We start from the raw sequence: 24,032 nt of genomic DNA, 5'->3' as shown, positions 1-24,032 counted from the left end.
AATTTTGAAAATTTTTTGAATTTTGAAATTTTGAAGTTGAAAAAATTTTGAAAAATAAAACATTTTAATAAATATTTTTAAAAGAATTTTTTTTTAATTTTAAAAATAAAAATAAAAGGACTGGGTCTCTTTCGAGCTTAGGCTAGAATTGCAAATTTGCAGCTGTAAACTACAAAAGAGATTGTCCAGTCCTATACCCTGATTGGGACGAGAAATGTGAGGGCCTTCAATGTCAGGTGATTTATTGAAGACTCCATAGCTAACACTTGGTCGAACTTGGATCTGATTCCAGGTATTATGACTAAATTCAGCGTTCATTCTAACTATGCTGCATTGTCTCCCTCATGAGGTCATGCCAGACCAAACCCATTTCCCTTCTGGCAAAGTGAGTCAACAAACAGAGCCAGGAATGCTTCCTCAAAACTCAAGCACTTCTAATCTTCTGAACAAGTTGAAGAGATGTGGGCAGCACAGTGGCGGAGTTGGGTGCAATCGGACTTGGTGGAGTTACCAGAACCACGGAGGGATGGCTGACAGTTTGACATCAGTGCAGAAGGAACTGTCTAATCAACTATCTCCAAAATCTCTGCTTGGCTCCGGAGAACTCAACGATTTTTATTGTTTTTATCAACTCAACAAGCCTTCATTCACCATCCACCATCAACAATGATTTGGGTAAGGCTCGAGGGCTACAACAATGACAAGCATTTCATGCCCTAAAGAGCCGACTCACGTCATCTTGGCACATACCGTACCATAAAAAAGATTGGCAGATATAAGATAAAGGATATCATTGACACGGTACTTTAAGGTTTACAAAGTACTTTACAAATATTACCTCATTTGGCCTTCACAACAACCCAGATAATGCTACTATTATCCTCAGATAATACTGTTATTATACTCATTTTACAGATGAAAAAACTGAGATAGATCCAAGTAAAAATGACTTGTCAAGGAGCACACAGCTAGTAAGTGTCTGAGGAAGCACTTAGGTGGTGAAATGGAGAGAGCTCTGCAGCTCTGGAAGACCTGACTTCAAAATCAAGCTCAGATACTTTAGTAGCCCTGTGACACTGGGCTGTATGTATGGATATGCATATGTGTGTATGTATATACATATATGTGTGTATAGATTGTATATATTATATATCTATATGTGTGTGTGTATACAGTGATACCTTGGCAGTCTGTTTCAAAACTAATCGAATTCAAATTCGATATTTGACACATTTCAACAAGAAAACGCTTCAGCACTTGAAGCTTGTCCCACTTAGTGGTTGCCTTGGTGGAGCAGTAGGGAGGTGAGGTTGGCCAGACAGACTGCTTAGTGCACCCCCCACCACCAGAGCTATTGCTCTCAGCTGTGGACAGTTCCTCCCCAGGGAAGATAGCATACCCAGGGCCCATTCCGTTGTGGTTATGAGCTGGACAGTTCCTGCAGGACCATGTGGCTGCAACACATAGTCTCCAGCTCCTCCTGGATGAGGCATTGAGTGGACAGCGTGCTCAGCAGGAGGAGAAACAGCAGGAACAGGAGCAGTGACCGGGTGGAAGCGATGGAGGACCTAGGATTCCTGACAGCCCTGAGCCCTAAGTGGTGGCCAGAACCAGGAGGATGTAGGACCACAGCTTCTACCTCCACATCCAGCCACCCTCCCCCCTCCCCAAATATGTACATGTGGGATAGGAGATAGTATAAAGGTTGGGGTTCCTTTCAGAAAGTGACCTGGATCAAGAAGGGAGCAGTTGGGCTGGACTGGGCTGCCTTGTTTCTCAGAAGTTGAAAGCCTCACTTGCCCCTTGGGAAAATTGGATGGGGAGGGATGGTTAGTCTGTAGATTGGAAATGTAATGCTTAGGGGAAAAATTCATTTGGTAATCATTTTGTGCCATCTGGAACCTATCAACTCTGAGTATTGAGGTAATACTGTATATTTACATATATGTATGGGTATGCTCATATATACACATATATATGTGCGTATATATGGATGGATGGATGTATTTCCCCAATTGACTATTACAACAATTTTTTAACATTTAAGCTTTTTTCAATTTTGAGATCCAAATTTTAAACATCCATCCCTCCTCTCCCCCTTTCCTAAGACAGTAAGCAATCAGATATAGGTTATATATGTGCAATAATGTTTCTATATTAGTCATTTTGCACAAGAAAACTTAATTAAAAAAAAGAATTAAAGAAAAAACGTGAAAAGAGCATGCTTCAGTCTGTATTCAAACTATCGGTTCTTTCCCTGATCACAGATATTATGGTTCATCATTAGTCCTCTGGGATAGTCTTAAATGATTATATTGCTGAGAAAAACTGTCATTCACAGTTCTTCATCATACAATGTTGTTGTAACCGTGTATAATGTTCTCCTGTTTTTGTTCACTTCACTTTACGTCCGTTCGTGTAAGTCTTTCCAGGTTTTTCTGAGATTATCCTGCTTGTCATTTCTTATGACACGATAGTATTCCATTACATTCATATACCACAACTTGTTCATTCGTTTCCCAATCGGCAGGTATCTCCTCAATTTCCAATTCTTAGCCATCCCAAAAAGAGCTGCTATAAATATATTTTTTTTCAAATAGGTCTTTCACACACACACACACACACACACACACACACACACACACACACACTTTTTAAAAAAATATCTTTGGGATAGAGACCTAGTAGTTTTTTTTTTTAATTTAATTTTATTTAATAATAACTTTGTATTGACTGAATCCATGCCAGGGTAATTTTTTACAACATTATCCCTTGCACTCGCTTATGTTTCTTTTTTTCCCCTCCCTCCCTCCACCCCCCCCAAGATGGCAAGCAGTCCTATATATGTTAAATATATTGCAGTATATCCTAGATATAATGTAGTGATTCTGTTTATAAAGCTTCTGTTGTTTTCAAGAAGTTCCACAGTGTAGTCAGTGAATTGTGCTGGAGAGCTGGAACACCAGGATTTAAGTCTGACCTCAGACACATACTGGTTGTGTGACTATGGGCAAGTGCTGGAACCCTCTCAATGCCCCAGGCAACAATCTAAGAGTAAAAATTGCAAAGCAGGTTCAGACCTGCATAAGTAGAGGGAGTTCCTTCTGCCAATGAAATGAGATCTATTGGGGGGGGGGGGGAGAGGCGAGGAGAGGGGGAAAAGAGACACTTTTAGAATTATCCAGGACATCATTTGTTCTCTCTGGATAATCTATAGATTTGTATTATTGGGAACTCTCTCCACTGTTCTTGATCATTTATGCTATGGTTTTGTGTCCTAAGTTTTTTGTGTTTCTGTTATTTGGGGACGTTCATAGTTTTATATTATGTTGATTTTTTATCATGATTTGGGAATGATCGTAATAATTACAATTGTAGCAACAGCTCTCATATATGTAACGCCTTAAGGCTCGTAAAGCATTTTTCACATGTTGTTTCATTTGAGCTTCACAACAATCGTAAGAAGTATTATTGTTAAGTCATTCCTGATTCTTTATGACCTTATTTGGGGTTTTCTTGGCAAAGATACTTGGTTTGCCATTTCCTTCTCCAGTTCATGTTACAAATGAGGAAACTGAGCAAAGAGCATTTAGTGACTTGCCCAGGGCGCCAAGCTAATAGGTAGCTGAGACCAGATTTGAACCTACAAAAGATGAATCTCCTGATTATAAGCCCACTGCACATCTAACTGCTATCTAGAGAGACAGATGTTGATACTATCCCCATTTTACAAGACAGGAAACTGAGACTTGAGGTTTAAGTAACCTGCTCAGGGTCACACAGCTAGTAAGTGTCTGAGACCAGATTTGAACTCACAAAAGATGAATCTCCTAATTATAAGTCCATTGCACCACCTAACTGCTTTCTAGAGAAGTTGATATTGCTACTATCCCCATTTTAACAAACTAAGGCTGGTGATGCTTAGGTGACCTGCCCAGGATCATACAATTAGTAAGTTTCTGAGGCTAGATTTCAATGGGAGTTTTCCTACCTAAAGTCGGCCTTCTATGCTGTAGGCCACCTAGCTAACTTAAATGTTAACAGTAAATGGTCATTTCAAGAAGAGGGGGTAACTGACCAATAGGTCAGAAGATTCTAAGACATGTTATTTTCATTTTAAATTTTTTAATTAAACCTTTTCATTTTCAAACTATATACATGGATAATTTTCAACATTCATCCCTACAAAACCCTGTGTTCCAATTTTTTCCCTCCCTTGCCTCCACCCCCTCCTTCAGTCAACAAATGATTCAATATATGTTAAACACGTACATTTCTTCTATACATAGTTCCACCATTATGCTGAACAAGAAAAATCAGATCAAAAAGGCAAAAAATGAGAAAGAAAACAAAATGTAGGCAAACAACAACAAAGAATGAAAATACTATGTTGTGGTCCACATTCAGTTTCCACTGTTCTCTCTTGGTGCAGAGTACATAGAGAAGGCTTCTGGAGAAAATACTTGAATAAGAGGAAAGATACCACTTCTTTTATAAATACATTTATAAGGAAAATAAAATAAATAATAAATAATAAACATAATAAATCAGTATTTATTGAGTGTCTATTTTGTGTCAATAGGGGATATAAAAAGAGGCAAAACAATCCTGTCCTCCAGATGTTTACAATCTAACAGGAGACAAAACATGCAAAACAAATGCATGCAAAACAAATAGAAATAGAAAATTATTAATAGAAGGAACACTGAAATTAAGAGAGGTTGGGAAAGGCTTTCTATAGCAGGTGGGATTTTAATTGGTAGTTTAGGAAAACCTGAGCAATCTTAATCTGAGCAGAGGGTTTCAGGTATGCAGTTTAGTCATAGGAAATGCTGGGAGCTGAGTGATGGAGCATTATCCAGGAGGCGAATGTTATGGTATTGAAGAGTTTGGGGAGAGTGAGGTGTAAGAAGGCTGGGAAGGTAGCAATGGACTAAACTACAAAGGGCTTCAATTTTTTTTATTATAGTTTTTTATTGACAGAACATAGGCATAGGTAATTTTTCAACATTATCCCTTGCATTCACTTCTATTCCAACTTTTCCCTTCCCTCCCTCCACTTTCTCCCCTAGATGGCAGGCAGTCTCATTCATGTAAAACATGTTAAAGCATATTTTAGATACAATATATGTGTGCAGATGCGTACAGTTCTCTTGTTGTACAAGAACAATTGGATTCAGAAGATAAAAATAACCTGGGGGGAAAAAAACAAAAATGCAAATAGTCCACATTCATTTCCCAGTGTTCCTTCTCTTGTTGTAGCTGATTCTGTGCATCATTGATCAATTGGAACTGAATTGGATCTTCTCTTTGTTGAAGAAATCCACTTCCATCAGAATACATCCTCATACAGTATTGTTGTTGAAGTAAATAATGATCTCCTGGTCCTGCTCATTTCACTCAGCATCAGTTCATGTAAGTCTCTCCAAGCCTCTCTGAAATCATCCTGCTGGTCATTTCTTACAGAACAATAATATTTCATAATATTCATATACCACAATTTACCCAACCATTCTCCAATTGATGGGCATCCATTCAATTTCCAATTTCTAGCCACCAGAAAAAGAGCTGCCACATTTTGGCACATACAGGTCCCCAAAGGGTTTCAATTTTAAGCTGAACATTTTGTATTGGATCCTAGAAGCAATAGAACTATCAAATTTGCAGGTAGGACAGAAGCAAGAGAATAGCCACCATATGACAGAATAAAGGGGAGTATTCTAAAGAGACCAAAGTTGACTCACATAGAATTAAGATTTTGCAAAGAAAGCAAAGGCAGGGAACAAAGGGTGTGGTATGATAAGGTAAGAGGGAATAAAATTCAGAATGAACTGAGGCTGAAGAGCAAAACTGAGAAGAAAAAGGAGGAGGAAGAAGAAAAAGAGGAGATAGTTTCAGACAACAAAAAAAGTGTTCCTTAAAATGTAAAGGAAAAGAGGAAGATCAAAAAAGATACGATTTTTACTTAGGGTAGATGGAACAGGGATAACTAATCATGAAGCAAGACCAAAACTGCTCATCTCTTATTTTGTTTCAATTTTCTCTGACAAAAAAAAAAAAAAAAAAAAAAAAGGAATATTTTTTAACTGAAAAGAACAAAATTGCCTACTAGCATAAAGAAATCCTCTAGCTACCTTTGGCCCAAATAAACTAATGATGGTTTACATTTATATAGCACTTTTAATTTTGTCAAGTCCTTAACAACCCTATAAATTAGGCACTATCATTATCCCCAATGTATAGATTAGGAAATTGAGCCTCTTAAGGATTGTGATTTGCCCAGCTAGTAAGGATTTGAGGGAGTTTTGAAATGGAAATCTTTCAAACTCAAGTACAGAACTCCATCCAATGGTACCAAGCTGTTTCAAAGAGTAAAGGACAAATCAGCAGGTATGATTTCTGGAGCCATTATGAGTGATATTGAAAGATGTAGAATTTTGGGAAATGACAGCAGAATTGGAAAAGAGGAAGAGTTCCACTTTTCAAAAAAGGGAAGAAATTAAGATCTGCAAAATTATGAGCCATTAACTTTGATTCCTGAAATATTCTAGGACATATTTTCTTTTTTAATTTTTTTTAATTAAAGCTTTTTATTTTTAAAATATATACATGGATAATTTTCAACATTCACCCCTACAAAACTCTGTGTTCTAATTTTTTCCTTCCTTTCCTCCACTCTCTCCCTCAGTCAGCCAAGTGAGCCAATATATGTTAAACATGTACAATTCCTCTATACATATTTCCACAAATAACATGCTCCACAAGAAAAATCAGATCAAAAAGGAAAAAATGAGAAAGAAAACAAAAAGCAAGCAAACAACAACAAAGAGTGAAAATACTATGTTATGGTCTACATTCAGTTCCCACTGTTCTCTTTCTCTGAATGCAGATGGCTCTCTTCATCACAAGATCATTGGAACTAATCAGAATCACCTTATTGTTGACCATCAGAATTGATCTTGCTGTTGCTGTGTTTAATGATCTCCTGGTTCTTCTCATTTCATCTAACATCAGTTCAAGGAAGTCTCTTGAGATCTCTCTGATCATTTATTATAGAACTATATTCTATAACATTCACATAGCATAACTTTTTTAGCCACTCTCCAACTGATGGGCATCCACTCAGTTTTCAGTTTCTTGCCACTACAAAAAGGGCTGCCGTGAACATTTTTGTGCAGACCATATTATTTTCAAGTGTCATTGATGCATTTTTTTGGTTTTTACATTACATCCCTTTCTCAATATTTACCTGTCCTCTAGTCTTCTCTTGACAAAAAGAAAAGCAATGAAACAAGTCAGCTATTACTGTGAGCACATCTGACACATCATGCAACATTTTATGGCCTTAATTCTTCCACATCCCATCTCCACCAAGATGAGAAAAAAAAAAAAGGATGTTTAACTAACTGTACTCAAGCTTTGTTGTTGTATTTATTGGAAATTCCAATGACATTGAGTGCTATCTAACTTCCTCCGACCACTAGGAATACTGTTCTCTTGTTCTACCGCTTTCAATCTACATCAATTCATACAAACCTACCCCTGTTCCCCTGAGTCCCCCATAACTCTTTGCTTCTGAGAGTCCATTAGAACATTGACTCAAAAAATGGTTAGTAAATATTTAGAAACAGCAAACTGTTATGGGAACAACTTGCTAGTGGCTGCTGGGTGTTACAGGCTGCTGGGGATCTAATTCTGACCAGCAGAATAGATCCCTTCATGTAAGAGGATAACAATACAAGGAGACTGAGAGGCAGTTGCATAGGGGTCTCTTCTCCCTTTCCTTCCCCATGGGTTACCGAAGTATTTCTCCTGGGAGGATCTTACTCACAAGTAGCTCTCAAGCACTGCTACTTCTCTTATTTCTTGCGGTTCTTGTGCCCCACGTTGGGCACCATTTGTGATGGGAGCCATTTGCTAGTGGCTGCTGGGGATCTAATTCTGACCAGCAGAATAGATCCCTTCATTTGAGAGGATGATAACGATACAAGGTGACTAAGAGGCAGTTGTATTCTCTGATCTCTCTCTTCTTCCCTCTTGCCTCCAATTTATTTCATTCCTAGTTCACAAGTAACATCTTCAGTAAAGACTGATTTGCAATTCCTTCAAGTGTGTTATGATTCACAGCTTTGGGGCTTTCAGAGAATTCAACCTGCCCATTCACAATTAGGCATTGTTCTTAATAAGCAACAGTGATCAAAATTGATCAGTTTCAAACCAAATTGGCATTATTTCATTTTCTGAGGATATTTAATGGTATTCAACCCCTCATGACTCCATTCGGGTTTTTCTTGGCAAAAATACTACTATGATTTGGCAATTTCTTCTCCAGATGAGGAAACGGAGATGCACAACATTAACTGACTTGCCCAGAGTCGCATAGCTAGTAAGTCTCTGCAGCCAGATTTGAGCAGGTCTTTCTGCCTTCAATCCAGGCACACTATTTACTGTACTGTCTAATTTCCTTGAGATTATAAAACTAATAAATCAGGGAAATACTGTAGGTGAGAATTTGCCTAGATTTTAAGAAAGCACTTGACAAAATCTCACACTATTTGTGGGGTAATTATGAGATATGGGCTAGCTGAAGCTTTTCAAGAAAATACTGAATAATATCTATGTTAAAATCAGAAGTTTCAGAGAGACATTTGAGCCCACCTACCAACTAACCACAGAATTTACTGAATATACACACCAAGTAAACACTCATTCCTCTAAGAGTCCACACACACATAAATGTACATCAACTAACACCCCTCTGCTTCTCTCCTAAAGCCCCTCTGAATGATCTGGGGAAACTGAATCCTTGATCACTGGTATAACCCATTACTTCTGAATAACCTGCAGAGGTTAGGGGTCATTGGGTTTTGGAGTAAATTAGACAACAAGAGCTAGAAACTCTAATCAAGGGCAAATCAAATCCATTTGCCTTTTAATACTTCATTCATTAGGTCAGATTAGAAATGTAACTAGCTCAGGGTGTTCCAGGGTTTTCCAAGGGTACAAACATGGGTGTGGGCATTTCCTCTCCCTGGTGACTGCTGTTGCTGAACCTCAACTTTATATGTCTCTTACATTCATTGCATAGTCCTCTTTTATAGTGACTGTCTTTCCCCCTTGCCCCTAGGGATTAAGAGTTGGATTCACTGGGATTGTAACCTCCTGTCATGACCTTATGGGAGGGTGAACTATCCTCTGAGCTACTTTACATTTTGTTTTGGGGTTGGAGGGAAGAAAATCAGGGCTAAGTGATTTGCCTAAGGTCACACAGCTAATGTCTGGGGCCAAATTTGAACTCAGGTCCTCCTGATTCCAGGTCAGCATCTTATGCACTTTCGTAGCACTTAGCTCCACCTACCAACTCCATTCCCTACATTTTTTTTTTAAATCACCAAACTGAATTTGTCCTGCGTGAGAGTTGTTTGTTTTTTTGTTTTGTTTTGTTTTGTTTTGTTTTTTAATAGCTCTGGGTCGTACCTTTTCTTTGGAATCAGAATCTATTCTTAGGGATATTCATTTTCCATCTTAGCTTTTTCCTAGAAATTTATCTTTGTGCTTCTGGGTTTTGCCAAATTCTTTTTGGAACTTAGCCCACATTGTAATTATAATAAATTTTGCCCCTTGACTTGGAGAAAAAATAAATAAATACAGTTTGTCTCTTCCCCTCCTAAAGTTATTTCTTATCTTACTTCATATGTATCTTGTATATAACAATATTTGTGTGTGCTCTCTCCCTCATTCAGCTGTAAGATATAAATGGTTTTGTCCATTTTTCCCATCCTCAGTGCTCAGCACAGTAATTGGCAAAGATTTTTGTGATTTAGTCATTTCATGCCTGACTCCTTGTTAGGTTTTATTGACAAAGATAGCAGAGTGCTTTATCATTTCCTTCTCCATTTTACAGATGTGGAAACTGAGGCAAACAGGATTAAAAGACTTGTCCAGGATCACATGGCTAGTTAGTATCCAAGGTTGGATTTCAACTCAGCTCTTTTCTGTCTCCAGAAGTGACACTTTATCCAAAGTGGCTCTTAGCAGCCCTTATTCTTGTACCCCAGTTTACATCCTGTCGCTTACTTAAAGTATAAAAATCTGTCTCTTTGTACTTGGGGTCCAGTGGTCCCAATTTGTTATGCAATTGGCATGCATGAATAAATCACTATGCTCCAGAGCTCAAACCCTTGTTTCATCAGTTCTTCCAGATTTTCCCCATCACCCAAAGATTAGTGAGGAAAACAAACAACTCACTTTAGAACATTAGATATTCTCAGAGTAGCTCAAGACTGTATTAGAAGACTGAAGCTCCAAATATGAGGAATTTGTAGGAATACTGACTTTTCTGGGTCTCCTCCCCTAATTTCTAAGAATCCCCCAAATGTCTTGGAAGATGTTTGTTTCAAAAATGTCTCCAAGGGCCCACAGGCTGTGTTCCAACAGACCCTAAGAGCAAGGGAGGTAAGGGGTATTCAGGGATGAAGGGGAGGATAGGCAAATTTAGACTTCCAAGTGATTCAGAGCTCTGCCCTAAAAGGTGGAATAGTTAATTGAGCAGGACCAGGAAGGAGGAAATGGGAGGAGAAAGGAAATGGTTGGAGGTAAGGGGCCTGCCCCAAAACTCCAAAAAGGGGTGGGGCTGCCCCTGAAGTCCCCGGTAGATGGATGCTCAGGATCATTCTCTTAAACAGATTAGTATCTTTGGCCATCTCACTGAATCGAAGTGAGAGAGCTTGGATGACCAGTCTTACAAGAGCATGAGATCCAGGCAACCACTCCCTTGAGTCCCAGAGAAAAGGTCATGGGTGCCCAGAGAGGAGGCCTAGATGCTTAATTCTTTGGGAGGATCAAATCTGTGAGCCTGAAAAGCTGAGGAACGCCTGCATCCTCAAGCAGGCTGGGGCTAAGTCCTACAGTGGGTAGAAAACTATAGGGCCAAACCCTCGGGGTTTGGGTGGGAAGAACATGAGATGTGAGGGTCACGAGAGCATTAGGAAGATTGTAGGATGTTCAATGCTGTCAGTGGGTCCGAATGGTCTTCTCAATCCAGGGGATGTATTTACAGATCCAAGTGTAGACAGCTGGCCGATGGGCTGAACCACAAGGGTAATCTCCCCAGGATAGGATGCCCTGGAGAGTCCCATTGCAGACCAGGGGGCCTCCAGAGTCACTCTAGAGGAAGACAGAAAAAGAAGCTGGTTTGAATATCTTGAAGTTCTTGACAATCTTCTCTATTCTAGAGATGATGACTTTAAAATTGAAAGCCCCCACAGTCTACTGTCCCTAAACTTTTCTAAGTCTTCTGATTCTGTCTTAACTCCTGTTTAATCTTGGACACCCTCCGAGTTCTAAAAAGAAGAGATCAGCTTGCATGAGACTCTGCTCTACGCTCATTCCCAACATTGTATATTTCATGTTCCAGGGTCCTCTGCTTTTATGTTCTGTTTCCTTCCAAGACGGACACTCATGGTTCTAGAACCTCTGGAATCCCACCCCTGGCCCTCTAGCTGCCACCTCCATCATTTACCTCTGAGTCTCTGAAGAGGGAACATGGTCCACCCTCTCTGAAATACTCCCCACACTCCGGTATTGCTTTAAATCAACTCTTTGCTATAAAACGCGAATTCCTTCGGGGCGATGACTATCTCATTTTTGTCTTTGTATGAACACTTTCTGACACATACCTCAATGACAGCTTCTGGATGGATTTCCCAACCCCCCAGGTGTTCGAAGGCTCTCTCTCCCCTAGAATCACTTCCTGTGCTCCCCCACCCCCCAACCCCCAGGATGAGTTCCTTGATCACAAGGACTGTTTTTGTTTGGTTTCCATATCTCCAACACCTGGCCCCGTGCCTGGCTGACAGCAGGCCCTTCATTAGCGCTAGTTACATTGACATCCTCACCTGACAGGCGTCCTGGCCATTGTCCAGGCCAGCACACAGCATGTTGTTTGTAAGCACCCCGGGGTAGAAAACCGAACACTCTTTGGGAGACAGGACCGTGACCCCCGCACAGGACAAGCTCTTGGCGTATTTCACTGGGGAAAGAAAGGCAAAGCTGGGGACCCGGGGGGCTTGGCTGCCAGCCCTAATGCCCTTGGTGATCACCCCACAGGCCTTTGAGCTGGCAGCCACAATCCCATCCGGGTCCCGGGTTGCTGACCAAGCCACTCTGGGACTTCGAAACACCCTTTACCTCGGGGTTGGCTGGTAGTACCCCAGCCTGCAGCCTGGCAGTGGGTTCCTGGTGCAGCACAGGTCCTGGCCAGGGGCAAAACCTGGACCCGGGGTCCCAGCACAGCTGGGCGCCGAAGTTTCATCAGAAGGAGGTCGTTTTCATCCGATCGAGTAGGCAGGGAAGGGCCAGAGCCGGCCCTGTACTTAGGGTGGGGGATCATAAGGGAGCTGATCTTGAGCTGTTCACCTCCATCAGGTAGCAGCAGATGGTAATCCCCGAGTTTGGCCCAAAGCCAGCTGTCCCGGCCAGAAGACAGAGGGGAAAACCTATAAGATGCCTCTTCCAGGAAGCCCTCATGCCTTGACCTGATTCCTCTCCATTCCCTTCCCATTCCCAGACCTTGTGGACTAGCTCAGTCAGCCTTTCCTCATCCCTCCTCCCTTCTCACAGTCCTCTGAGCCTGTAGTAAGGGGAGAGGCCCTGGTTTGTGAGTCAGGGCCTGAGGGACATTACCAGCAAAACGAAAGGTCGGAATTAAGGGGTCCTTCCCAGCTCTAAATTTGAATCCTACCCTTGCCCTTGTCACTCACTACTGTGACGCTAGGCCAGTCATTCACCTCTCTGGACCTCCGTTTCCCTGTCTGCAGTGGGACTTCCTGCCCTCATCTCCAACTAAATCCCCGAGCGTCTTTTGATCTTCCCGACACCTTAAATTTATCCCGAAAATGCTTCTGGATAGTCAGAACTAGCCGGCTCCTTTTGGGGGACTCTACCTTTCTGCGCAATGGGCTGCCGTTAATACCCAGCTGCGGTCCACCAGGACCCCAGCGCAGCGGAAGGAGAGGTCTTTGAAGAGTGACACGTGCCAAGGCTGAGAGCCTCGGGGGCACTGCGTAATCCTGACCTCCGGGGACTCCAAGACCTCGTTGGTTTCCAAGGCCTCCGAGATGGGGGAAACTGAGGTTCCGGGGGCCGCTGCAAAAAAAGAGAAAGAGGTGAGAATCACTGAGGGCAAAGGGGGGGGGGGCAGGGTGGGAAGGGGATGGAGAGGGGGAAGGGGACCTACCGAGGAGGAGTAGGGACAGAACCAGGAGGGAACCCACAGAGGACGAGTGTGGGGAGAGATACTTGGGAGAAGGACAGGTGGAGGTGAAAGAAAGGGGGCGGAATCACACGGTAGAATCGCAGCTAAACAAATACAGCCCTCAGCTGGATAGCGTTTTACATCCATCCATTAGTTCGGGTTTCGACCAAGGATGGGAAGTTTTAGCTCAGATTTTTATAACGCTCTGGCCCATTCGTCTCTCCCAACAACCCTCTGGGGGTAAGTAGTCGGGTACTCCGTTTTAGTAATAGGTAAACTGAGGCCGAGGGGTTGGAGAACTTGAACAACCACGTCAGCCAGCATCATCCTTGGGCTGACCTGACTAGGAAACACGGTCTGATGCAAAGTTGGAAAGGTGGAGTTGGAGGGAAGGGACAGGGTTGGCCCTGGGAGGGGCTCCTGCAAGCGCGGTTTGGGAGGAGAAAGGGAGTAAAGAATAGGGATGGGAATCATGGCAGGGCTGGGTTTGGGGGGAGGGAGGAAGGGAAAAAGTCTGGGCTGGGTGTAGGGATGGAGAGGGGATGAGGGTGGGGATGCGGTTAGGTGGTATACCCAGGGAGGGGTGGATTCGAACAGGAAATTGGGGTGGAGGTGAGGTTGGGGATAGACTCAGTAGAGTGGCAATGATGGGAAATCAAGGCTGGGGAGTCATCTTTTTGCCCCTGTTTTTTCCTAGTTCCCTTACCCCTGCAGGAAGCCAGCACCAAGAACCACAGGACGGTAAGAATGGAGCTTCGAGTCCTCATGCTTGGGAGCTAGGGAGAGAAAGAGAGGAAAAGAGGTCCTCTTGGAGCTGGGGAAACCAGTGACTCCCCCAGCTCTGCCCAGCCCAGCTCACCTCCGGAAACTGGAGAGTCTCCCAGTCCGGGCCCCACCCCACCCCCAGCCCGCTGATTAAACGGCCTCCCCATCAGATAACTCACTAAGTGGGGCCCCCAGGCAGAACTGGAGAATACACTAATTGTGGCAATAATAGCAATAATTAGAATAATAACAGCCCCTTTTAGCGTCTCCTTTGACATCCCAAGACCGAGCTTGCCAGTTCAACGATTCAGAAGTCCAAAAGTGGAATCCACTTCTGGAAAGTCTGTAACAACCACTTTCCCCAACGTTCGAGGCTTCGGCTGGGCTGGACAGCTCTTCCCACAGGTCAGCTCCAGTGCTTTCCAACCCCAAGATCAGAGAGAGTGACTTTCCCAAAGGAGACCAAGAAATCCAGTTATCTCCATCTCCAAACCCACTTCTGCTTCTTGATCTTGAGGGACCTGAGCCTTCTCGGACCCAATCCTGAGAAGGAAGAACCCCCAGTCTTACCTGGGGTGTCATGGACAATGCCTCAGGGAGGGAGAGCTGGTAGCTGGATCTTTGCCTAGTGTGGTACAGGATGCCAACTCCTCTGCTCCAGGTCCCTAGTCCAAACCTCCCCTTTTAACCCCCAGCTTCCGGAAGCTGCCCTACCCAGCCCCTAAGGGATCAAGCCCCCACTACCCCACCCTTCCTAATTAGACTTTCTGGGTGGGGCTGGCACCAAGCCTTCCAGCAGATTCCTGCCCAGGGAGAGGCCCTGATTTAAAAAAAATAATAATAATTTTAAAAGGTTTCTTGTACTCCAAGTTTACTTTGTATTCTTTATCTTCTGACAAAGCACCTTCCCCTCCCATATCTGAGAGAGTTCTCCTCCAAGAAGTCTTCCAGGATTGAGAGCAAGACAGGTGGAAGAGATGAGACAGTCCCTTCACCCCAAAACCAACCATAGAGCCATGTCTGGAGAAAACATGATAAATCCTGAGCCTTCTCAGTTTTCACACCCCCTCCCCCAGAGGCTGTTTGTCCGTTTATGCAACTGAATATTTGTGTGTCTGTTTGGTTAAGAATTATAGAAGATTAGACCATGAAGAGAACTATCAGGTGTTTCTCTCCAGAGGAAGGAGTGGATATGGGTAGAAAAACAAAACAAAATAAAACTGGAGTAACCAATAAATTCATAAATGGAGCCCATGACACTTTGTTGTTTTGGAGTTGTGTCCCACTCTCTGTGGCCCCATTTAGGATTTTCTTGGCAGAAATACTAGAGTGGTTTGCCATTTTCTGTTCCAGCTCATTTGACATATGAGGAAACTGAGGCAAACAGGATTAGATGACTTGTCCAATATCACAAAGTTGGAAAATGTCTGAGATCACATCTGAACTTCGGTTTTCTAGACTACAGATTCAGCATTCTAGCCACACACCTTATATGATCTACTCAGGATTTGTGTATTCAAAAGTCCCAATGACTCCTTAACCTAAATTGGTGCATTTTCAAAAGTTGACTCCATTCGGTAATCAACTTCAGTCCAACCCATAACAACTGAGAGCCATTTAGAAACCATCTCTAATCTGGATAGAACCAATTGTCTGGGACTAGTTATTGAAACAGTTTAATTCCCAGGGGTAGACCTAGATTAGTGCAACCCGGTAATACAGTGGTTAGAGTTCTGGGGGTAGTCAGGAAGATCTGGATTCAAATTGACCTCAAATACCAACTGGTGTTGTCCTGGACAAGCCACCTAATCCTGTTTGCCTCGGTTTCCTAATCTATAAAAATGCACTGAAAGAGGAAATGACAACATCACTCCTTTACTCAAACAACCCCAAATGGGTCTCAAAGCATGAAAAACAATTGACAGATAACAACAGACCAAGATTGGGATCCAGGATGGAAGAAAAACAGATACTGTCACACTGCTAATTAATAATCTCTGTAGTCAGTTGAGTGTAACTATGGCTACAGATCTTGTATCTGATGTGTGAGGTAAAGAACCAGTACATACAATACCAGAAATGGAAAGATTTTTTTAAAAAACATACAACATTGAAAATTAAAACTGGAAAGGACCTTAGAACACAATACACGGATCATCAAAGTTAGATGGTCCCTTATAATGGAAAATATGGAAAATCCGAGGTAATCCCATTGAACACTTTTGTTTTTCAGGTAAGGTAATTGAGGCAAAGAGACATTAAATGATTCACTGAAATTTATACCATGACAAAGTCAGGCCTGAAGGTCTTTAAAGGTTCAGAGGATCCAATGGTCTACCCCAAAGCTGCTTCCCTGTGTGAGGGATGTAGAAGACCCTTACCCAAAATGACTACTCAGAGATCCCTCAGTAGAAGGCAGAAAAGTTGTTTATTGAAAAACCTCCGGAGGATGAGCCGTCCCATCGCAAGATAAGCTCGCGGTAGGAGGGCTAAAGAAGTAGTAAAAATACATAGCTTTTATACAAGAAATTACATCACAAGTAAGAGAGCATTGAGAAGGGGAGGGGGAGGCATAGTTGGGGAGATTGGAATGGAAGGTTTCTATTTCCCTGAAATCTCCTGATTTCTGGGAAACAAAGTCAGGCCTTCAGGCTTAATCAAGCAGACAGTGGTCCAGCTAATAGACTAAATATTGATAAATGTCAAATACCAATAAATGTCATCAGTTCAGGTTAAGTAAATATGTTTCTAGCTGGCCCAGGCTCAAGTAGATATGAGCCTGCACATATACAGGTCATAGGGGAGACACAGAAATAATAAAATACAGAAAAAGAATTCATACATTCCTGTAAGTTCTTCACCTTATCTATTCCCCACAGCTCCCCCCTTCTAATATGTAAATGATTTTTATCACATTTCTATGAAGAACTTACACACTTTTCAAAATCAGTTAATATATCTATACATTGTTTATCAAGTTCACAATCAAGATCATCCCTCTTTAATACATTCCAGTCTTTTCTCTGAAGAATCATCATTTTAATAGCATCTTCTGTATGCAATATTTTGATAGGGACCACTGAACTATTCTGGTTACTAATGTAATTATACAGGATAGACATAGCAGCAACAGGATAATACCATTGACTGCAATAAGTTCATACCATAAAAATTGCTTCCACCAACTATCTTAGAAACAGTTATCACAGAACAGATTGGCATTTGGCAAACATAAAAATACAAAGATAAATAAAGATGACAATCTAGGGAAACTGAGGCACAACATTACACACTTTAGAACATTAGATATTCTCAGAGTAGCTCAAGACTGTATTAGAAGACTGAAGCTCCAAATATGAGGAATTTGTAGGAATACTGACTTTTCTGGGTCTCCTCCCCTAATTTCTAAGAATCCCCCAAATGTCTTGGAAGATGTTTGTTTCAAAAATGTCTCCAAGGGCCCACAGGCTGTGTTCCAACAGACCCTAAGAGCAAGGGAGGTAAGGGGTATTCAGGGATGAAGGGAGGATAGGCAAATTTAGACTTCCAAGTGATTCAGAGCTCTGCCCTAAAAGGTGGAATAGTTAATTGAGCAGGACCAGGAAGGAGGAAATGGGAGGAGAAAGGAAATGGTTGGAGGTAAGGGGCCTGCCCCAAAACTCCAAAAAGGGGTGGGGCTGCCCCTGAAGTCCCCGGTAGATGGATGCTCAGGATCATTCTCTTAAACAGATTAGTATCTTTGGCCATCTCACTGAATCGAAGTGAGAGAGCTTGGATGACCAGTCTTACAAGAGCATGAGATCCAGGCAACCACTCCCTTGAGTCCCAGAGAAAAGGTCATGGGTGCCCAGAGAGGAGGCCTAGATGCTTAATTCTTTGGGAGGATCAAATCTGTGAGCCTGAAAAGCTGAGGAACGCCTGCATCCTCAAGCAGGCTGGGGCTAAGTCCTACAGTGGGTAGAAAACTATAGGGCCAAACCCTCGGGGTTTGGGTGGGAAGAACATGAGATGTGAGGGTCACGAGAGCATTAGGAAGATTGTAGGATGTTCAATGCTGTCAGTGGGTCCGAATGGTCTTCTCAATCCAGGGGATGTATTTACAGATCCAAGTGTAGACAGCTGGCCGATGGGCTGAACCACAAGGGTAATCTCCCCAGGATAGGATGCCCTGGAGAGTCCCATTGCAGACCAGGGGCCTCCAGAGTCACTCTAGAGGAAGACAGAAAAAGAAGCTGGTTTGAATATCTTGAAGTTCTTGACAATCTTCTCTATTCTAGAGATGATGACTTTAAAATTGAAAGCCCCCACAGTCTACTGTCCCTAAACTTTTCTAAGTCTTCTGATTCTGTCTTAACTCCTGTTTAATCTTGGACACCCTCCGAGTTCTAAAAAGAAGAGATCAGCTTGCATGAGACTCTGCTCTAGGCTCTAGGCTCATTCCCAACATTGTATATTTCATGTTCCAGGGTCCTCTGCTTTTATGTTCTGTTTCCTTCCAAGACGGACACTCATGGTTCTAGAACCTCTGGAATCCCACCCCTGGCCCTCTAGCTGCCATCTCCATCATTTACCTCTGAGTCTCTGAAGAGGGAACATGGTCCACCCTCTCTGAAATACTCCCCACACTCCGGTATTGCTTTAAATCAACTCTTTGCTATAAAACATGAATTCCTTCGGGGCGATGACTATCTCATTTTTGTCTTTGTATGAACACTTTCTGACACATACCTCAATGACAGCTTCTGGATGGATTTCCCAACCCCCCAGGTGTTCGAAGGCTCTCTCTCCCCTAGAATCACTTCCTGGGCTCCCCCACCCCCCAACCCCCAGGATGAGTTCCTTGATCACAAGGACTGTTTTTGTTTGGTTTCCATATCTCCAACACCTGGCCCCGTGCCTGGCTGACAGCAGGCCCTTCATTAGCGTTAGTTACATTGACATCCTCACCTGACAGGCGTCCTGGCCATTGTCCAGGCCAGCACATAGCATGTTGTTTGTAAGCACCCCGGGGTAGAAAACCGAACACTCTTTGGGAGACAGGACCGTGACCCCCGCACAGGACAAGCTCTTGGCGTATTTCACTGGGGAAAGAAAGGCAAAGCTGGGGACCCGGGGGGCTTGGCTGCCAGCCCTAATGCCCTTGGTGATCACCCCACAGGCCTTTGAGCTGGCAGCCACAATCCCATCCGGGTCCCGGGTTGCTGACCAAACCACTCTGGGACTTCGAAACACCCTTTACCTCGGGGTTGGCTGGTAGTACCCCAGCCTGCAGCCTGGCAGTGGGTTCCTGGTGCAGCACAGGTCCTGGCCAGGGGCAAAACCTGGACCCGGGGTCCCAGCACAGCTGGGCGCCGAAGTTTCATCAGAAGGAGGTCGTTTTCATCCGATCGAGTAGGCAGGGAAGGGCCAGAGCCGGCCCTGTACTTAGGGTGGGGGATCATAAGGGAGCTGATCTTGAGCTGTTCACCTCCATCAGGTAGCAGCAGATGGTAATCCCCGAGTTTGGCCCAAAGCCAGCTGTCCCGGCCAGAAGACAGAGGGGAAAACCTATAAGATGCCTCTTCAGAAGCCCTCATGCCTTGACCTGATTCCTCTCCATTCCCTTCCCATTCCCAGACCTTCTGGACTAGCTCAGTCAGCCTTTCCTCATCCCTCCTCCCTTCTCACAGTCCTCTGAGCCTGCAGTAGGGGGAGAGGCCCTGGTTTGTGAGTCAGGGCCTGAGGGACATTACCAGCAAAACGAAAGGTCGGAATTAAGGGGTCCTTCCCAGCTCTAAATTTGAATCCTACCCTTGCCCTTGTCACTCACTACTGTGACGCTAGGCCAGTCATTCACCTCTCTGGACCTCCGTTTCCCTGTCTGCAGTGGGACTTACTGCCCTCATCTCCAACTAAATCCCCGAGCGTCTTTTGGTCTTCCCGACACCTTAAATTTATCCCGAAAATGCTTCTGGATAGTCAGAACTAGCCGGCTCCTTTTGGGGGACTCTACCTTTCTGCGCAATGGGCTGCCGTTAATACCCAGCTGCGGTCCACCAGGACCCCAGCGCAGCGGAAGGAGAGGTCTTTGAAGAGTGACACGTGCCAAGGCTGAGAGCCTCGGGGGCACTGCGTAATCCTGACCTCCGGGGACTCCAACACCTCGTTGGTTTCCAAGGCCTCCGAGATGGGGGAAACTGAGGTTCCGGGGGCCGCTGCAAAAAAAGAGAAAGAGGTGAGAATCACTGAGGGCAAAGGGGGGGGGGGCAGGGTGGGAAGGGGATGGAGAGGGGGAAGGGGACCTACCGAGGAGGAGTAGGGACAGAACCAGGAGGGGACCCACAGAGGACGAGTGTGGGGAGAGATACTTGGGAGAAGGACAGGTGGAGGTGAAAGAAAGGGGGCGGAATCACACGGTAGAATCGCAGCTAAACAAATAGAGCCCTCAGCTGGATAGCGTTTTACATCCATCCATTAGTTCGGGTTTCGACCAAGGATGGGAAGTTTTAGCTCAGATTTTTATAACGCTCTGGCCCATTCGTCTCTCCCAACAACCCTCTGGGGGTAAGTAGTCGGGTACTCCGTTTTAGTAATAGGTAAACTGAGGCCGAGGGGTTGGAGAACTTGAACAACCACGTCAGCCAGCATCATCCTTGGGCTGACCTGACTAGGAAACACGGTCTGATGCAAAGTTGGAAAGGTGGAGTTGGAGGGAAGGGACAGGGTTGGCCCTGGGAGGGGCTCCTGCAAGCGCGGTTTGGGAGGAGAAAGGGAGTAAAGAATAGGGATGGGAATCATGGCAGGGCTGGGTTTGGGGGGAGGGAGGAAGGGAAAAAGTCTGGGCTGGGTGTAGGGATGGAGAGGGGATGAGGGTGGGGATGCGGTTAGGTGGTATACCCAGGGAGGGGTGGATTCGAACAGGAAATTGGGGTGGAGGTGAGGTTGGGGATAGACTCAGTAGAGTGGCAATGATGGGAAATCAAGGCTGGGGAGTCATCTTTTTGCCCCTGTTTTTTCCTAGTTCCCTTACCCCTGCAGGAAGCCAGCACCAAGAACCACAGGACGGTAAGAATGGAGCTTCGAGTCCTCATGCTTGGGAGCTAGGGAGAGAAAGAGAGGAAAAGAGGTCCTCTTGGAGCTGGGGAAACCAGTGACTCCCCCAGCTCTGCCCAGCCCAGCTCACCTCCGGAAACTGGAGAGTCTCCCAGTCCGGGCCCCACCCCACCCCCAGCCCGCTGATTAAACGGCCTCCCCATCAGATAACTCACTAAGTGGGGCCCCCAGGCAGAACTGGAGAATACACTAATTGTGGCAATAATAGCAATAATTAGAATAATAACAGCCCCTTTTAGCGTCTCCTTTGACATCCCAAGACCGAGCTTGCCAGTTCAACGATTCAGAAGTCCAAAAGTGGAATCCACTTCTGGAAAGTCTGTAACAACCACTTTCCCCAACGTTCGAGGCTTCGGCTGGGCTGGACAGCTCTTCCCACAGGTCAGCTCCAGTGCTTTCCAACCCCAAGATCAGAGAGAGTGACTTTCCCAAAGGAGACCAAGAAATCCAGTTATCTCCATCTCCAAACCCACTTCTGCTTCTTGATCTTGAGGGACCTGAGCCTTCTCGGACCCAATCCTGAGAAGGAAGAACCCCCAGTCTTACCTGGGGTGTCATGGACAATGCCTCAGGGAGGGAGAGCTGGTAGCTGGATCTTTGCCTAGTGTGGTACAGGATGCCAACTCCTCTGCTCCAGGTCCCTAGTCCAAACCTCCCCTTTTAACCCCCAGCTTCCGGAAGCTGCCCTACCCAGCCCCTAAGGGATCAAGCCCCCACTACCCCACCCTTCCTAATTAGACTTTCTGGGTGGGGCTGGCACCAAGCCTTCCAGCAGATTCCTGCCCAGGGAGAGGCCCTGATTTAAAAAAAATAATAATAATTTTAAAAGGTTTCTTGTACTCCAAGTTTACTTTGTATTCTTTATCTTCTGACAAAGCACCTTCCCCTCCCATATCTGAGAGAGTTCTCCTCCAAGAAGTCTTCCAGGATTGAGAGCAAGACAGGTGGAAGAGATGAGACAGTCCCTTCACCCCAAAACCAACCATAGAGCCATGTCTGGAGAAAACATGATAAATCCTGAGCCTTCTCAGTTTTCACACCCCCTCCCCCAGAGGCTGTTTGTCCGTTTATGCAACTGAATATTTGTGTGTCTGTTTGGTTAAGAATTATAGAAGATTAGACCATGAAGAGAACTATCAGGTGTTTCTCTCCAGAGGAAGGAGTGGATATGGGTAGAAAAACAAAACAAAATAAAACTGGAGTAACCAATAAATTCATAAATGGAGCCCATGACACTTTGTTGTTTTGGAGTTGTGTCCCACTCTCTGTGGCCCCATTTAGGATTTTCTTGGCAGAAATACTAGAGTGGTTTGCCATTTTCTGTTCCAGCTCATTTGACATATGAGGAAACTGAGGCAAACAGGATTAGATGACTTGTCCAATATCACAAAGTTGGAAAATGTCTGAGATCACATCTGAACTTCGGTTTTCTAGACTACAGATTCAGCATTCTAGCCACACACCTTATATGATCTACTCAGGATTTGTGTATTCAAAAGTCCCAATGACTCCTTAACCTAAATTGGTGCATTTTCAAAAGTTGACTCCATTCGGGAATCAACTTCAGTCCAACCCATAACAACTGAGAGCCATTTAGAAACCATCTCTAATCTGGATAGAACCAATTGTCTGGGACTAGTTATTGAAACAGTTTAATTCCCAGGGGTAGACCTAGATTAGTGCAACCCGGTAATACAGTGGTTAGAGTTCTGGGGGTAGTCAGGAAGATCTGAATTCAAATTGACCTCAAATACCAACTGGTGTTGTCCTGGACAAGCCACCTAATCCTGTTTGCCTCGGTTTCCTAGTCGATAAAAATGCACTGGAAGAGGAAATGACGACATCACTCCTTTACTCAGACAACCCCAAATGGGTCTCAAAGCATGAAAAACAATTGACAGATAACAACAGACCAAGATTGGGATCCAGGATGGAGGAAAAACAGATACTGTCACACTGCTAATTAATAATCTCTGTAGTCAGTTGAGTGTAACTATGGCTACAGATCTTGTATCTGATGTGTGAGGTAAAGAACCAGTACATACAATACCAGAAATGGAAAGATTTTTTTAAAAAACATACAACATTGAAAATTAAAACTGGAAAGGACCTTAGAACACAATACACGGATCATCAAAGTTAGATGGTCCCTTATAATGGAAAATATGGAAAATCCGAGGTAATCCCATTGAACACTTTTGTTTTTCAGGTAAGGTAATTGAGGCAAAGAGACATTAAATGATTCACTGAAATTTATACCATGACAAAGTCAGGCCTGAAGGTCTTTAAAGGTTCAGAGGATCCAATGGTCTACCCCAAAGCTGCTTCCCTGTATTCCAGATTCCTGGGACATATCCATCTTTGTTCAAAGATCCCTTCTTGGCCTGAAGTTCTAAGTTCCTTTCCACCTCAACTATTCTCTATTCTAAGGGCCATCTCAGCTCTAACATTCTCTTCCCCTTTTCAGCTTCCTTTTGAGTAACATGTCATTATAATTTCCTCAAGAGCAGGAACTGAAATTCTTCTTCATACTTTCTCTCTAGTCCTTAGCACAATGCCTCAGAGATAAAAGAAGCCCGATAAATGTTTATTGATCAATCATTCATTGTTTGGAAACACCTTCCAGTTCTGACATTCCCTGTTCTAAGGGCTCTGCCAGCTCTGACATCCCCTGTTCTAAGTTCCCTCCCATTTCTGACATTCCCTGTTTTTATATTCTGTACTTTTAGGATAGGTAAGAGGAGAGTGAACGGGTTGCCATAACAGCTCTCCTATAAACAATAGAACTCAGGAGCTTCTTGGCCCAGTGATTTGACAGCTTCTTTCATCAGTATATCCCAGGCTTCAAAATCTGGTTTAACTTGACAGGACTCCCTTCCCAGGGCTCCTGGCTTTTGCATGTTCTGTGCCTATTAGGTCT

At 43.9% G+C, this 24,032-nt stretch overlaps 1 protein-coding gene across 6 annotated transcripts; it reads right to left on the bottom strand.

Annotated features, from left to right (window-relative positions):
- Positions 1-10,257: 10,257 nt before the first annotated feature.
- On the bottom strand, positions 10,258-21,764 carry KLK10 (kallikrein related peptidase 10). 6 transcript variants are annotated; one of them, XM_051989603.1, is made up of 6 exons: positions 21,659-21,764; positions 21,030-21,099; positions 20,013-20,214; positions 19,260-19,537; positions 18,968-19,101; positions 10,258-11,166 (listed from the first exon to the last, which is right to left on the bottom strand). In XM_051989603.1, the coding sequence occupies exons 1-6, from the start codon at positions 21,668-21,670 to the stop codon at positions 11,014-11,016; spliced, it is 849 nt and encodes a 282-aa protein (XP_051845563.1). In that variant the 5' UTR covers positions 21,671-21,764; the 3' UTR covers positions 10,258-11,013. The 6 variants fall into 6 exon arrangements, with proteins under 6 accessions (XP_051845563.1, XP_051845565.1, XP_051845564.1 ...); XM_051989605.1 differs by lacking the exon at positions 18,968-19,101 and adding an exon at positions 11,898-12,031; XM_051989604.1 differs by lacking the exons at positions 18,968-19,101; positions 19,260-19,537 and adding exons at positions 11,898-12,031; positions 12,190-12,467.
- Positions 21,765-24,032: the final 2,268 nt, after the last annotated feature.

Source organism: Antechinus flavipes, chromosome 3, assembly GCF_016432865.1.
Source record: "Antechinus flavipes isolate AdamAnt ecotype Samford, QLD, Australia chromosome 3, AdamAnt_v2, whole genome shotgun sequence".
Taxonomy (NCBI): Eukaryota; Metazoa; Chordata; class Mammalia; order Dasyuromorphia; family Dasyuridae; genus Antechinus; species Antechinus flavipes.
The sequence above is the reverse complement of the archived record's forward strand: the minus strand, read 5'-3'. Positions and strand labels throughout refer to the sequence as shown.

Bases quoted from the DNA above. Each gene is read 5' to 3' on its own strand.
- KLK10 (XM_051989603.1), bottom strand. The intron at 20,215-21,029 runs GTAAGGGAACTA...CTTTTTTTGCAG, and splicing joins GGTGCTGGCTTCCTGCAGGG to CGGCCCCCGGAACCTCAGTT. The intron at 19,102-19,259 runs GTAAAGGGTGTT...TTCTTTCCCCAG, and splicing joins TACTACCAGCCAACCCCGAG to TGAAATACGCCAAGAGCTTG.